This window comes from Anomaloglossus baeobatrachus, chromosome 8, assembly GCF_048569485.1.
Source record: "Anomaloglossus baeobatrachus isolate aAnoBae1 chromosome 8, aAnoBae1.hap1, whole genome shotgun sequence".
Taxonomy (NCBI): Eukaryota; Metazoa; Chordata; class Amphibia; order Anura; family Aromobatidae; genus Anomaloglossus; species Anomaloglossus baeobatrachus.
The window spans coordinates 239,715,337-239,729,936 of record NC_134360.1 but is presented as its reverse complement, the minus strand read 5'-3'; the positions used below and the strand labels follow the sequence as shown (position 1 = coordinate 239,729,936).

At 48.3% G+C, this 14,600-nt stretch overlaps 1 protein-coding gene across 3 annotated transcripts in view; it reads right to left on the bottom strand.

Moving 5' to 3' along the window:
• Nucleotides 1-10,818, bottom strand: part of USP24 (ubiquitin specific peptidase 24) — a 229,752-nt gene extending 218,934 nt beyond the window's left edge. For all 3 annotated transcript variants that reach the window (XM_075320429.1, XM_075320432.1, XM_075320431.1), the window contains exon 1: nt 10,466-10,818. In XM_075320429.1, the coding sequence (XP_075176544.1) occupies nt 10,466-10,711 (246 nt within the window). In that variant the 5' untranslated portion in view covers nt 10,712-10,818. The remainder of the gene's footprint in view (nt 1-10,465) is intronic.
• Between the last annotated feature and the right edge of the window lie 3,782 nt (nt 10,819-14,600).

Below are 14,600 nucleotides of genomic sequence, written 5' to 3'. Positions count from 1 at the left end.
TGAATTTAAAAAGAAATTGACATTATAAAAAAAAACAAAAAAAAAAAACACAACAAAACTGGAAAAAACAAAAATCAAAAACATATGCCGCCAGCCAATATCATCCAATAAGCCCCCCAAAATGCCAAAAAGATGATTCAGGAAAAAGTAAAAAAAAAAAAAAAAAAAAAAAAAAAAAAGAGATTAAGACACCCAACAGCATTTCCTGAAAGGTCTTCCTCTTGAAAAATCCAACTGGATCATCCTCCTGGAAATCGACATGTGCACATACACTTAGGATAAGTCATTGCATAACGTCCCCAGCTGCAAAATTCACATCATACTAGGGGGATTTGTTGCAAATTACAGAAATGCTAAAAATTTGCTGGCAAAGGGCAAACATTTGTATAAATTGGCACTTTCTGGATTTCGATGCCGAAGACGTTAATTTACGCTACAGATTTTTCAAGCAGAAAGTGGATGAAATTCCTTAAAGGTGGCGGCTATTGGACAGGTCTGGTCACATGACCCTCCATCATACACCACTGTGTGGAGAGGGGTGTGTGGGAAAAGTGCCACTAACAAGAGAAAAGTGGACAACCCCCTTTAAAGAGAACCTGTCTCCAGTCCAAAAGTGAACAGTTTTTGCTCATAATTTATTCCATGTGTAATTCTTTTTGCAAATCCGCCATATACCGGTAGTTCCAGGGATATTACATAGTTACTTAGGTTGAAAAAAAGACCTAGGTCCATCTAGTTCAACCTTCCTCCACCAGTTCTACATTTAGTCACTAGGTCATTTATAACCAACAATGTTGTGTAGTGAGGAAATCCTCCAGCCCTGATATAAAGCTGTTATAGTATCTGCCATTACTACCTCTTGTGGTCGCATTCCACAGTCTGACTGCTCTAACTGTAAAGAACCCTTTCCTGTTTAGCTGCCGGAATCGCTTTTCTTCCACTCGCAGTGGTCCTGGTCCTGGTCCTTAGTATTGTCTTTGGAAGAAATAAGTCATGTGCCAGTCCTTTATATTGACCACACATGTATCTATAGATATAAATGAGATCTACTCTGAGACGTCTTTTTTCTAAGCTAAACATATCTAACTTTTTCAACCTGTCATCATATGGGCGGCCTCCATTATTCATCATATGGGCGGCCTCCATTATTCATCATACGGGCGGCCTCCATTATTCATCATACGGGCGGCCTCCATTCCTTGTAGTAGGTATGGTCTTTTTACTTAGGACTAATTTTTATGGTCTTTACAAGTATTACACAAAGGAGCCCAATGACGCCCTGAGGATCTTGTCAGCCGCACCCCTTTGATAAAAACCTAATAATTAGCCCCCCAAAAATATCTGCATCTGCGGAACCGTATGGCGGATTTTAAGAAAAGAAAAAAAAAAACACACCACCACCACAGTATACGCAGCGAAGCAGCAGGAATAAACTAAGAGCAAAAACTTGCCCCTTCTGCACTGGTAACATCTCCCATGTAAGAGCTCAACTTCAACGCTGGTTAATTTAAGGCAGAGTTTCAGAAAATCCGCCGTGTATCAGTCCCATGCAGATGTATCCTCATATCTGTCCGCGTCCCCGTATGACTCCTTATATAATTGCATTAACTGCAATAGTCATTTTTTTTTTAATTCCGTACAATCTTGATTTCTGTGTTGTGCCATTTCTCTGTTATTCCTACTAGAAACGTATTTAAAAATGTGAGATCTGGTGCCACCAGTAGAGGGCGACACAGCCGGACACTGTAATCAGTGGTGACAATCTCAGACACACCACTGTCACTTTATACTGATGTCTCTAGGAGGGGAAAGCAGCTCTGGAATTGTTATTTTATGGGTCATACACGCAGGAATGGGGGGGAGAGAAACATACCGGTCAGAGGAGCTGACAATCCGGCCAGCTGCAGCCACTGCACTGTGGGAGGCCAGGAACAACTGAAAAATGGACTGGTACAAAACCAGTATCTGGACCCCCTCATCCCCCAGGACTGACCTCTATTACTCACTTCCATCACTTTATATAATGGGAAAACCTCCACAATATTCCTGTATACGATGTATGAGGGGTGGGGGTCTCCCAGCAAAGAGATCCAGCCTGGAGTGCAAAAAATAAAAGACAGCTCTAGAGTCTATGGGAGCACGGTCTATGGGAGCACGGTCTATGGGAGCACGGTCTATGGGAGCACGGTCTATGGGAGCACGGTCTATGGGAGCACGGTCTATGGGAGCACGGTCTATGGGAGCACGGTCTATGGGAGCACGGTCTCTGCGGCCTCACATTCAGCCTCTAATCAATGATCATCACTAGACAGATGATTATTGCACATTACAAGACACATTGTATCCACCCAACATTTCTATTCACCTCCGTGTACAATCGTGTGTGTTCTGGAAGCGACCTACAGCTCAGTTCATCCAGGGCCTCCTGATTCATGACTACAATGCCAGAGATACAGTAAAGACTGACACACAGGGAACTGTTCGAGACGAATCAGCAGGTTACACAAAACTACAGCTTGGTGATAACACACTGTCCTGGTTTGTCACCCGCACATACAGGGAACCAGCGGACCTCCCTCTATTTATAGTCCCCATACGTCAGCCGGACGGCCCCGCAAAGTCAGCACCTTCTGCAGAGAAGTAATGTGACCACTCGCCAGAACAGACACAAAACACTAAAGGGACACTAAACGTCATCTCTTTTACAACCGCTATGCAGATGAAGGCAATCTATTGTTCCCCGTTGTCAGCCAATCACAGGAAGAGGACAGTGTTTCTTTAGTAGGTCACCTGATGAGAAGTCTGGAAACATCTCTGCCCCCAATGATCCTCACTTTGTGTCACAGGGACCTTTACATCCATATACATCGATGTCAGCAGCTCCTCTTATAACGCTCCAGACACGTATAGTATATGTGACTGATATCCGGCTCTCCTGTAATAACGCTCCTGCACGGTTATAAGCGGAGTATTTAGGGGTCTCTAGTGGTCTACGTCCCCAGTAGCTGTGATTCCAGCTGCTGATAACCCCTACTAATGGCACCAAGTATCCGTACAGCCCAATCAGCTTACATGCGGCTCTGATCCGCTCTTAGTTTAAAGGGATTTAGGTCAATGATCTCGATGTGATATTCTCCGGTCTTCACACTGCGCGGATATAAGAAACGGGATTAACTCCGCTGACATTGCTATTTTCCCTGGCTTCATTTTGCCACCCATGCTGCGCTATGGCACGTAAATAACTGCAGACTTTACTACAAGTACAAGTACTACAACTCCCAGCACGTGGTGGATGAGGCAGGCTGGACTAACGCTTTTGCAAGCTTGTGTGTATATATACATATACACACATATACACACAGTGTGTGTGTATATATATATATATATATATATATATATATATATATATACACACACACATTATATATCTATATCTATATATATATATATATACACACACACATTATATATCTATAGCTATATATATCTATATATATCTATATCTATATCACACACACATACATACATACATCTATATATATATATATATATATATATATATATATATATATTATATATATATATATATATATATATATATATATATATATATATATATTCTATTTTTTTATTTATATTAAATTAAGGGTAATGGTTGGGGTGTTGAGAAGGGAGATGATCGTACATGGAATACAAAGCCAGCTCTCCTGCCTCCAGAGCGTCGCTCTCTACAGTCATGTGACCCGTGCCCTGGTGAGGAAGCAGACTGGCATCTGTAACGTGAGCTGCCCACAAACATGTAGAGTACGGAACCTCCACTTTACAAAACCTCCGCTCCCAGCTACTCGCCAATTTCCTTTCCCTGTACGGCTGAGTGGTAATGTCTGATGTGGTCCTCTGATTCTGTGCGGAAATATTGGGCCAAAGTGTGAAAATGAAGTTGGACGGGTCTGGCAAGTGCAGGGGAGCTCGGCGGTGGGGAGCTCGGCGGTGGGGAGCTCGGCGGTGGGGAGCTCGGCGGTGGGGAGCTCGGCGGTGGGGAGCTCGGCGGCGGGGAGCTCGGCGGCGGGGAGCTCGGCGGTGGGGAGCGGCAGGGTCGTGGTCTCCCTGCACAGGTTTTCATCCACATGTTACATGCAGCACTCACTACTACAGATCTGGAGGCACTTTTAATTTTTAGTCCTTTTAGAAAAGGCTTTAAAGTAAAACTGCCGCATAGACGAATCCTCTTCACTTTTCTCAAAAGTTCTAAATAGGAGGCACTGAGCAGAGAGACTTCAGAAAGTAGAGAGCGCAGCTCTGGGGTATAAAGTAACAGGATAAGTAATGTATGTGACAGCACCAGCAGAATAGGAAGTGCAGCTCTGGAGTATAATACAGGAAGTTACACAGGATAAGTAATGTATGTGACAGCACCAGCAGAATAGTGAGTACAGCTCTGGAGTATAATACAGGAAGTTACACAGGATAAGTAATGTATGTACACAGTGACTGCACCAGCAGAATAGTGAGCGCAGCTCTGGAGTATAATACAGGAAGTTACACAGGATAAGTAATGTATGTACACAGTGACTGCACCAGCAGAATAGTGAGCGCAGCTCTGAGCTATAATAACAGAGGATAGTGGTACAGGTTTGCTCTTTGTGCCTGTGACATAACTGATTTTGGGTTACTCTGCATCCCTTGGATTAGATCAAGACAACAATGAGACTTAACTAAATACTGAAAGAAAATTATAATCTTGTAGTTCTGATACCTTTTAATGGTTAACAAAAATATTTTTGTTAGCCATTAAAAGGTATCAGAACTACAAGATTATAATTTCGTTTCGCTGATGGAGCGCAAATCATTTATCCACTGACTGACAACACGGTACCAAATTTTTTTTTCTTTTAACGAAATAGATGGACACTAGAACAGCTCTAAGGCTGGAAACACATCTATGCGAGTAAAATCGGTCCGACTGGGCTGAAAAATACTCAGCTGATTTTAGTTCACGTTAGGTCCGAGTGCAACGCAAGTGTGATGCTTTTTCTGAATAAATTAATGATTTTACTAGCGTGTGTAATGCGTGTGTAATGCGTATTTTTTACTATGTCATCTGCCATTCAGCTCTGCTACATGACCGCTGACAGCAGACACAGACAGCCATGTAGCAGAGCTGAATGGCAGATGACAGCAGACACAGACAGAGCCGCACGATCAGAATGAACTCGGGTGAACTTCCCCCGACTTCATTGTCATGCCGCGCTTCTCTGTCTGTGCCGCGTCCTGATTAGCGGTAACCTGTGAAGGGCTCACCGGTGACCGCTAACCCCCCGAGTGACTGAAGTTTCCCCCCCTCTCTCATACTCACCGATCCCCGATCTCCAGCGCGGCGCTGCACGGCGTTCACACTGCTGCCGCGGCTTTTACTATTTTGAAAAAGCCGGCCGCTCATTAAACAATCTCGTATTCCCTGCTTTCCCCGCCCACAGGTGCCTATGATTGGTTGCAGTGAGACACGCCCCCACGCTGAGTGACAGGTGTCTCACTGCACCCAATCACAGCAGCCGGTGGGCGTGTCTATACTGTGCAGTGAAATAAATAATTAAATAATTTAAAAAAACGGTGTGCGGTCCCCCCAATTTTCATACCAGTCAGTTAAAGCCATACGGCTGAAGGCTGGTATTCTCAGGATGGGGAGCCCCACGTTATGGGGAGCCCCCCAGCCTAACAATATCAGTCAGCAGCCGCCCAGATTTGCCGCATACATTATATGCGACAGTTCTGGGACTGTACCCGGCTCTTCCCGATTTGCCCTGGTGCGTTGGCAAATCGGGGTAATAAGGAGTTAATGGCAGCCCATAGCTGCCACTAAATCCTAGATTAATCATGTCAGGCGTCTCCCCGAGATTCCTTCCATGATTAATCTGTAAGCTACAGTAAATAAACACACACACCTGAAAAATCCTTTATTAGAAATAAAAAACACTAACAAATTCCCTGGTTCACCAATTTAATAAGCCCCAAAAAGCCCTCCATGTCCGGCGTAATCCAGGATGGTCCAGCGTCGCTTCCAGCTCTGCTGCATGAAGGTGACCGGAGCTGCAGAAGACACCGCCGCTCCTGTCACCTCCACGCAGCAAATGTGGCGAGTAGCGTGATCAGCTGAGTTGTCACTGAGGTTACCAGCGGGCACCGCTGGATCCTCCATCAGTGACAGCTCAACTGATCGCGCTACTCCCCTCATTTGCTGCGTGGAGCTGACAGGAGCGGCGGTGTCTTCTGCAGCTCCGGTCACCTTCATGCAGCAGAACTAGATGCGACGCTGGACCATCCTGGATTACGCCGGACATGGAGGGCTTTTTGGGGTTTATTAAATTGTTGATGAGGGAATTTGTTAGTGTTTTTTATTTCTAATAAATGATTTTTTCAGTTGTGTGTGTTTGTTTATTGTAACTTACAGATTAATCATGGAAGGTATCTCAGGGAGACGCCTGACATGATTAATCTAGGATTTAGTGGCAGCTATGGGCTGCGATTAACTACTTATTACCCCGATTTGCCAACGCACCAGGGCAAATCGGGAAGAGCCGGGTACTGTCCCAGAACTGTCGCATATAATGTATGCGGCAATTCTGGGTGGGTGCTGACTGATATTGTTATGTTGGGGGGCTCCCCATAACGTGGAGCTCCCCATCCTGAGAATACCAGCCTTCAGCCGTATGGCTTTATCTGGTATTAAAATTGGGGGGGACCGGACGACGTTTTTTTTTAATTATTTAATTATTTATTTCACTGCACAGTATAGACACGCCCACCGGCTGCTGTGATTGGGTGCAGTGAGACACCTGTCACTCAGCGTGGGGGGCGTGTCTCACTGCAACCAATCATAGGCGCCAGTGGGCGGGGAAAGCAGGGAATAAGAGATTGTTTAATGAGCGGCCGGCTTTTTCAAAATAGTAAAAGCCGCCGGAGCAGTGTGAACGCCGTGCAGCGCCGCGCCGGGGATCGGGGGTGGGTGAGTATGAGAGAGGGGAGGAGAGGGATAGACTGACAGACTGTGAGTGAGGGACAGAGATAGTGACGGACCGACAGAGAGAGAATAGAGACCGAGAGGGAGAGACCGACTGACAGAGAATAGTGATTGACAGACATTGGGAGACATCACTCGTTTCCAGTGTTTTAGGAAACAAGCGAGAAATGTGTTTAGAAAATCGGATGTCACTAGGATGGTGTGAGTGCCGTCCCGTGACATCCGATTATTTACACGCTCCCATAGACTTGCATTGGAGAGACTCGCAGTAGAAACTCGCAAAAAAGCAGCATGCTGTGATTTTTTTCTCCGTCCGATTTGGACTGAGAAAGAAAAAAAAAAAAAAATCGCAGATGAGAGCTGAATCATTCACTAACATGTGTCCGATTCCAATGCGAGATTTTCTACCATTGCTCTACTGCGAGAAACTCGCAAGTGAGAAGCAGCCCTAAGGGCTCCTATGTTGGACTGTGTTTGCTTAGTTGAATTTAGAGGGGTTATACGGGAAATCCAGAGCCGCTCTCTGCCGCATGGAAGGTGAGGGGTCCTGGTGACATTCGCCCCCGCACCCGGCACCACATACCCCTGTACAGTCTCCATCTGGACTGCGTTTCTTCATGAATTCAGAAGGAAGCCCCAAATGTGATCAAGAACGGGACACAGACGAAATGTGACCCTGAGCTGACCCTGAACGTCGCCTGTCTGCGGACCCCCGCACTGTAGATCAACCCTACTGCGCCTATATGAAGTGACAGTTTTATATAGAATTTCACCAGTCAACATTTTCCTGCAGCCTGTATGTGATCACAATCATGTGTATGCGCTGCTGACAGGAGGGGATATTTACAGGCGTCACAACAGAGGGCCACATCAGCTGAAGAGATCGCCTAAGGACAGAAATATCCTGAATACTGCCAGCTCCGAGATCTCACCCCTCCACAAAGAGGAAGACCCCCGAGACCGGACCAAAACCAGAACACGAGACCCCAGCGGAGAAGCCAACACAGCCCCCGAAATGTCAAGACACAAGCAAGCCCCCAGAGATGATAGCGACCGGAGAGACACCCGCCACATGTCCCACGCCCCAAGTGTCACATACATGTTCCCCGCTCACTCCTACTGGCACTCACAGGTCCTTTTGCTCCCTCCTCCTGTCACGCCAAATGTCATTCCACGCGTGTTCTCTCACTCCCACCTCCTGTCACCTCGTTTGCCCCTTGCTCACTCCTGTCACACGCGCGCCCCTCATTCCCTCCTCCTGTCACACGCGCGCCCCTCATTCCCTCCTCCTGTCACACGCGCGCCCCTCATTCCCTCCTCCTGTCACACGCGCGCCCCTCATTCCCGCCTCCTGTCACACGCGCGCCCCTCATTCCCGCCTCCTGTCACACGCGCGCCCCTCATTCCCGCCTCCTGTCACACGCGCGCCCCTCATTCCCGCCTCCTGTCACACGCGCGCCCCTCATTCCCTCCTCCTGTCACACGCGCGCCCCTCATTCCCTCCTCCTGTCACACGCGCGCCCCTCATTCCCTCCTCCTGTCACACGCGCGCCCCTCATTCCCTCCTCCTGTCACACGCGCGCCCCTCATTCCCTCCTCCTGTCACACGCGCGCCCCTCATTCCCTCCTCCTGTCACACGCGCGCCCCTCATTCCCTCCTCCTGTCACACGCGCGCCCCTCATTCCCTCCTCCTGTCACACGCGCGCCCCTCATTCCCTCCTCCTGTCACACGCGCGCCCCTCATTCCCTCCTCCTGTCACACGCGCGCCCCTCATTCCCTCCTCCTGTCACACGCGCGCCCCTCATTCCCTCCTCCTGTCACACGCGCGCCCCTCATTCCCTCCTCCTGTCACACGCGCACCCCTCATTCCCTCCTCCTGTCACACGCGCACCCCTCATTCCCTCCTCCTGTCACACGCGCACCCCTCATTCCCTCCTCCTGTCACACGCGCACCCCTCATTCCCTCCTCCTGTCACACGCGCACCCCTCATTCCCTCCTCCTGTCACACACGCACCCCTCATTCCCTCCTCCTGTCACACACGCACCCCTCATTCCCTCCTCCTGTCACACACGCACCCCTCATTCCCTCCTCCTGTCACACACGCACCCCTCATTCCCTCCTCCTGTCACACACGCACCCCTCATTCCCTCCTCCTGTCACACACGCACCCCTCATTCCCTCCTCCTGTCACACACGCACCCCTCATTCCCTCCTCCTGTCACACACGCACCCCTCATTCCCTCCTATCACACACCCCTCATTCCCGCCTCCTGTCACACACGCACCCCTCATTCCCGCCTCCTGTCACACACGCACCCCTCATTCCCGCCTCCTGTCACACACGCACCCCTCATTCCCTCCTCCTGTCACACACGCACCCCTCATTCCCTCCTCCTGTCACACACGCACCCCTCATTCCCTCCTCCTGTCACACACGCACCCCTCATTCCCTCCTCCTGTCACACACGCACCCCTCATTCCCTCCTCCTGTCACACACGCACCCCTCATTCCCTCCTCCTGTCACACACGCACCCCTCATTCCCTCCTCCTGTCACACACGCACCCCTCATTCCCTCCTCCTGTCACACACGCACCCCTCATTCCCTCCTCCTGTCACACACGCACCCCTCATTCCCTCCTCCTGTCACACACGCACCCCTCATTCCCTCCTCCTGTCACACACGCACCCCTCATTCCCTCCTCCTGTCACACACGCACCCCTCATTCCCTCCTCCTGTCACACACGCACCCCTCATTCCCTCCTCCTGTCACACACGCACCCCTCATTCCCTCCTCCTGTCACACACGCACCCCTCATTCCCTCCTCCTGTCACACACGCACCCCTCATTCCCTCCTCCTGTCACACACGCACCCCTCATTCCCTCCTCCTGTCACACACGCACCCCTCATTCCCTCCTCCTGTCACACACGCACCCCTCATTCCCTCCTCCTGTCACACACGCACCCCTCATTCCCTCCTCCTGTCACACACGCACCCCTCATTCCCTCCTCCTGTCACACACGCACCCCTCATTCCCTCCTCCTGTCACACACGCACCCCTCATTCCCTCCTCCTGTCACACACGCACCCCTCATTCCCTCCTCCTGTCACACACGCACCCCTCATTCCCTCCTCCTGTCACACACGCACCCCTCATTCCCTCCTCCTGTCACACACGCACCCCTCATTCCCTCCTCCTGTCACACACGCACCCCTCATTCCCTCCTCCTGTCACACACGCACCCCTCATTCCCTCCTCCTGTCACACACGCACCCCTCATTCCCTCCTCCTGTCACACACGCACCCCTCATTCCCTCCTATCACACACCCCTCATTCCCTCTTCCTGTCACACACGCACCCCTCATTCCCTCCTCCTGTCACACACGCACCCCTCATTCCCTCCTCCTGTCACACGGCCGGGTCTGACAGCTCCCTCACCTCGGGCTCCACCACCTCATGGTAGGCGGGGGGCGGGTCGAAGCCTGTGCTCCTGCTGCCGTCGCCCCGGGAGCCGCTGTCCATGGGCTCGTAGCCGTAGTCCAGGCCGGGCCGCTCGTTAGTCAGCAGAGCCACCGCCTCGTTAATGTCGTTCTTTGCCAGGCGCAGGGCCTTGCGGATGGCGCCCGGGTCCGAGAATCCCATGCAGAGCAGCGTAGTCATGTGCTGCTCCTCCTCCGTCTCCATGCTGCAGCCTCCGGGGGCGGCCCGCTGCACACACCGGGAATCACGCTCTGCGCCTCACGGGAGAGGTCCTGTGCGCCGCCATGTTGACTGGCAGCCCTCACTGTCCGCCCCGGGACACGCCCACACTCGGCTGGAAGCGAGGGTGGAGCCGAGCATGTCACCTGACCGGTCAGGTGATGGACGGCCATCTTGTGGTTGGATGCGTGCCCTGAATTCTTCCCGTGGCACGTGATAGAACCACGTGATCTTAACCCGGAGAGCGAAGACATATTGTGATTGGCAATATTACAAAAAAAAAAGCGCGGCAACCATATTGTGGATGGCAGAAGGATTATTTTTCAGGCTGATTAAAATAATAAGACATTTTGAGGCGTAATGTTTCCAGATTGTGCGAAAAATTACTAATGCGGGGTTTTATTTTCTTATTACAGACAGATGGAAAAAGTCCCTGGAATTTCTGGACTGTTGATGTTGCTGGTGTGGCTGTTATGTGTGGTAGCCAAGGACATGTGACTGCTGCAGCCAATCATTGCAGTATATATTCATTCTAATTGGCTGACGTGGTCACATGTCCGGTGTTAGGACGTTGCTTTGGGGTTTTTTTGTAGCCCTTGGGATTGGTTCATTGAAGCAATGTGGCCCTTAGGCCAAAAAATGTGCACCCCTGATCTAACACCATGCCCCCCCTCTACCTGAAACTGAATTTCTCCCAAACGGAACTTCTTGTGTTTCCTCCTCTACTGACCGACCGATACTCGATGTTTCAGTTACCTGACATATCATTGGTGCGGCCGCACAGGGGTTCAAGAGGTTGGGGGCCATTTTTACCCCCAAAGCAGGTGGGATTGTGCACTATGTGGAGTTCTTGAGCTGCAGAGGGCCCATATATTGTCCTGGCACAGGGGCCCTTATATTGTGTCCGCCAGTGGTGGCTCTACCATGACTCCCCAGAGGTACGCTTGCTGTCTTGGGTCATACATGTCTCCTCCCCAAAATCCTTTAGAATGTAAGCCCGCAAGGGTAGGGCCCTCTTCCCTCTGTACTAGTCTGTCTATTGTAACTTGTATATGTATTCTGTATGTAACCCCCTCTCATGTACAGCACCATGGAATCAATGGTGCTCTATAAATAAATAATAATAATAATAATGCATGACACAGAAGTTTCCTTTATTCCCTATATACAATCACTATTCGCTCACGCCACCTGCATCTTAAAAACATCTCCAGAATCCGACCTTTTCTCACCTTTGAAGTTTCAGAAACCCTTTCTGTCGCTCTTATTCATTCCCGTCTGTACTACTGTAACTCTCTACTGATTGATCTCGCTCTAACCCAACTTTCTCCTCTCCAATTCATCCTTAATGAGGCAACCAGGGTCGTATTTCTGTCCAGCCGCTACACCGATGCCTCCACCCTGTGCCAGTCATTGCACTGGTTACCCATCGGCTACAGAATACAATACAAACTTATCACGCTCACCCACAAAGCTCCACAGTTCCGCACCACCCTACATCTCCTCTCGATTTCTGTCTACCACCCTACCATTCTGTAACTGATCTAAGACTGACATTCGATATAATCCGACCCTCCCACCTCTATCGCCAAGACTTCTCTCGTGCTGCACCAGCTTTCTGGAATGCACTACCCCGGATGATCTGACTAACACCTAGACCTCATATTTTTAAGAGTGTTTTAAAACCCAGGCCTATCACCTCATCTCACATATCTAACTTTCCCCTGTTCCCTCCTTCTAAATTTTACTTAGAATCTGCTTCTTCCTATTCATCTGTCGCCATATCCTCCATGCAACCAATAGCTCCAGGTAGCTGCACTTAGTCCTGGCTGATGACGGATCCTGCAGCTTCATAGCATAGCCCTTATTTATTATAATGATGGCCGGAGTGTACAGGACAAGCACGTTCTACCTATTGTGTCCCCCCATTTCCTTATAGATTGACCCTCACTCCTCCTGTAACTGATCGATGTGTCCCTCTGCGACATCTTTAGTGTCTGTACATGTCCCCTCTTAATTGTAAAGTGCTGTGGAATATGTTGGTGCTATATAAATATTATTATTATTATTGTAGGGTAAGAACAGTAGGGATTTTATTATTATTATTATTATTATTATTATTGGGGTGCGTTAATATTATAAGGAGGTGCAAGGACATTTTTTTTTTTTAAATGTGTGAAGATGATTGTTAAAGGAGGCACAGGATAATTCTTATAAGGAGGCACATGGGGACATTATTTCTCTATGGTGCTATATAACTACGGAGGCGCAGGGGCGCATTATTACTATCAAAAGTAGAGAGGGAACATTACTACTGTGTAGGGGCACTGTTATTTTGAGGGTACTTTACAGGACACAGAGGACCATTATTAATCTTTAGGGCACTGGTTATAGCACTATATGGTTTGTGTTGAGGTGGGAATGTTAGGAGGCGGCTAGAATAGGAGTAATCAAAGATGTCTGTGTTGCATTTTGCAGAGATGAGTTATGGATGGGAGAAAAAGTCATGGTGGTCAGGGCTGAATGGAAAACAAAAAGGGAAAATGAATGATAACAATCAGTGAGAAAGTAACTGGTGAGAACCTGGTGTGGAATTGATATTTCCATTAAATGGTCACTGTATGGTGGTTTTCAGTCCATGTAGAGTGGTTTTAATTTAAGGGAGTCTGTTATGTCTGATAACACAATTAACGAACATATATCCAGTCATGGCCGAAAGTGTTTGCACCCTTGAAATTGATGCAGAAAATGAAGTATTTCTCCCATAAATTTATTGTAATTACACATGTTTTGTTATACCCATGTTTATTTCTTTTTTGTTGGAACAAAGGAAAAAAGGCAAATTGGCCATAATTTTATACAAAACAGCAAAAATGGGCTGGACAAAATTGTGGGTAAACAACTTTGTTTCAAGCATATGATGCTCATTCAAACTCACCTGAGACAAGTAACAGGTGTGGGCAATATGAAAATCACACCTGAAACCAGATAAAAAGGGAGAAGTTGACTCCATCTTTGCATTGTGTGTCTGTTTGTCCCACACTAAGAATGGAAAACAGAAAGAAGAGAAGAGAACTGTCTGAGGACTTGAGAATCAGAAGTGTTGAAAATTATCAACAATATCAAGGTTACGAGTCCATCTCCAGAGATCTTGATGTTCCTTTGTCTACGTGAGTAAGTCAAAAGAAAGCGTCTTGTGGACCGATGAGACCAAGATAGAGCTTTTTGGTAAAACAAATAATTCGACTGTTTACCATAAACGGAATGAGGCCTACAAAGAAAAGAGCACAGAACCTACAGTCAAATATGGTGGAGGTCAGAGATATTTTGCTGCCTCTCACACTGGATGTCTTGACTGTGTGCAAGACATCATGAAATCTGAAGATTACCAAAGGATTTTGGGTGGCAATGTGGTGCCCAGTGTCAGAAAGTTGGGTGTGCATGCTAGGTCAGGGGTCTTCCAGCACAACAATGACTCCAAACACTTCTAGAAGTCGCAAGAAATGGATGGAAACAAAGCGCTGGAGAGTTCTGAAGAGGCAGCAATGAGTCTGGATTTAAATCCCAATGACACCTTTGGAGAGATCTGAAAATTGCTGTTTAAAGAAGAGAAGAGGAGAAGAGAGAAGAAGAGGAGAGGAGAAGAGGAAACGCCTTCAGATATGAGAGACCTGGAGCAGATTATAAAGAAGAGTCCGAAATTCCAGGTGAGAGGAGTAGTGAACGGTTATAGGAAGCGACTGATGTCAGATATTTATTCCAAAGGGCGAAAACCAAGTATTAAGATGAGGGTGCCAACAATTTTGTGTGTGTGTGTGTGTGTGTGTGTGTGTGTGTGGTCCTTGCCTGTTTTTCTCTGTTTTTTTTTGTGTTG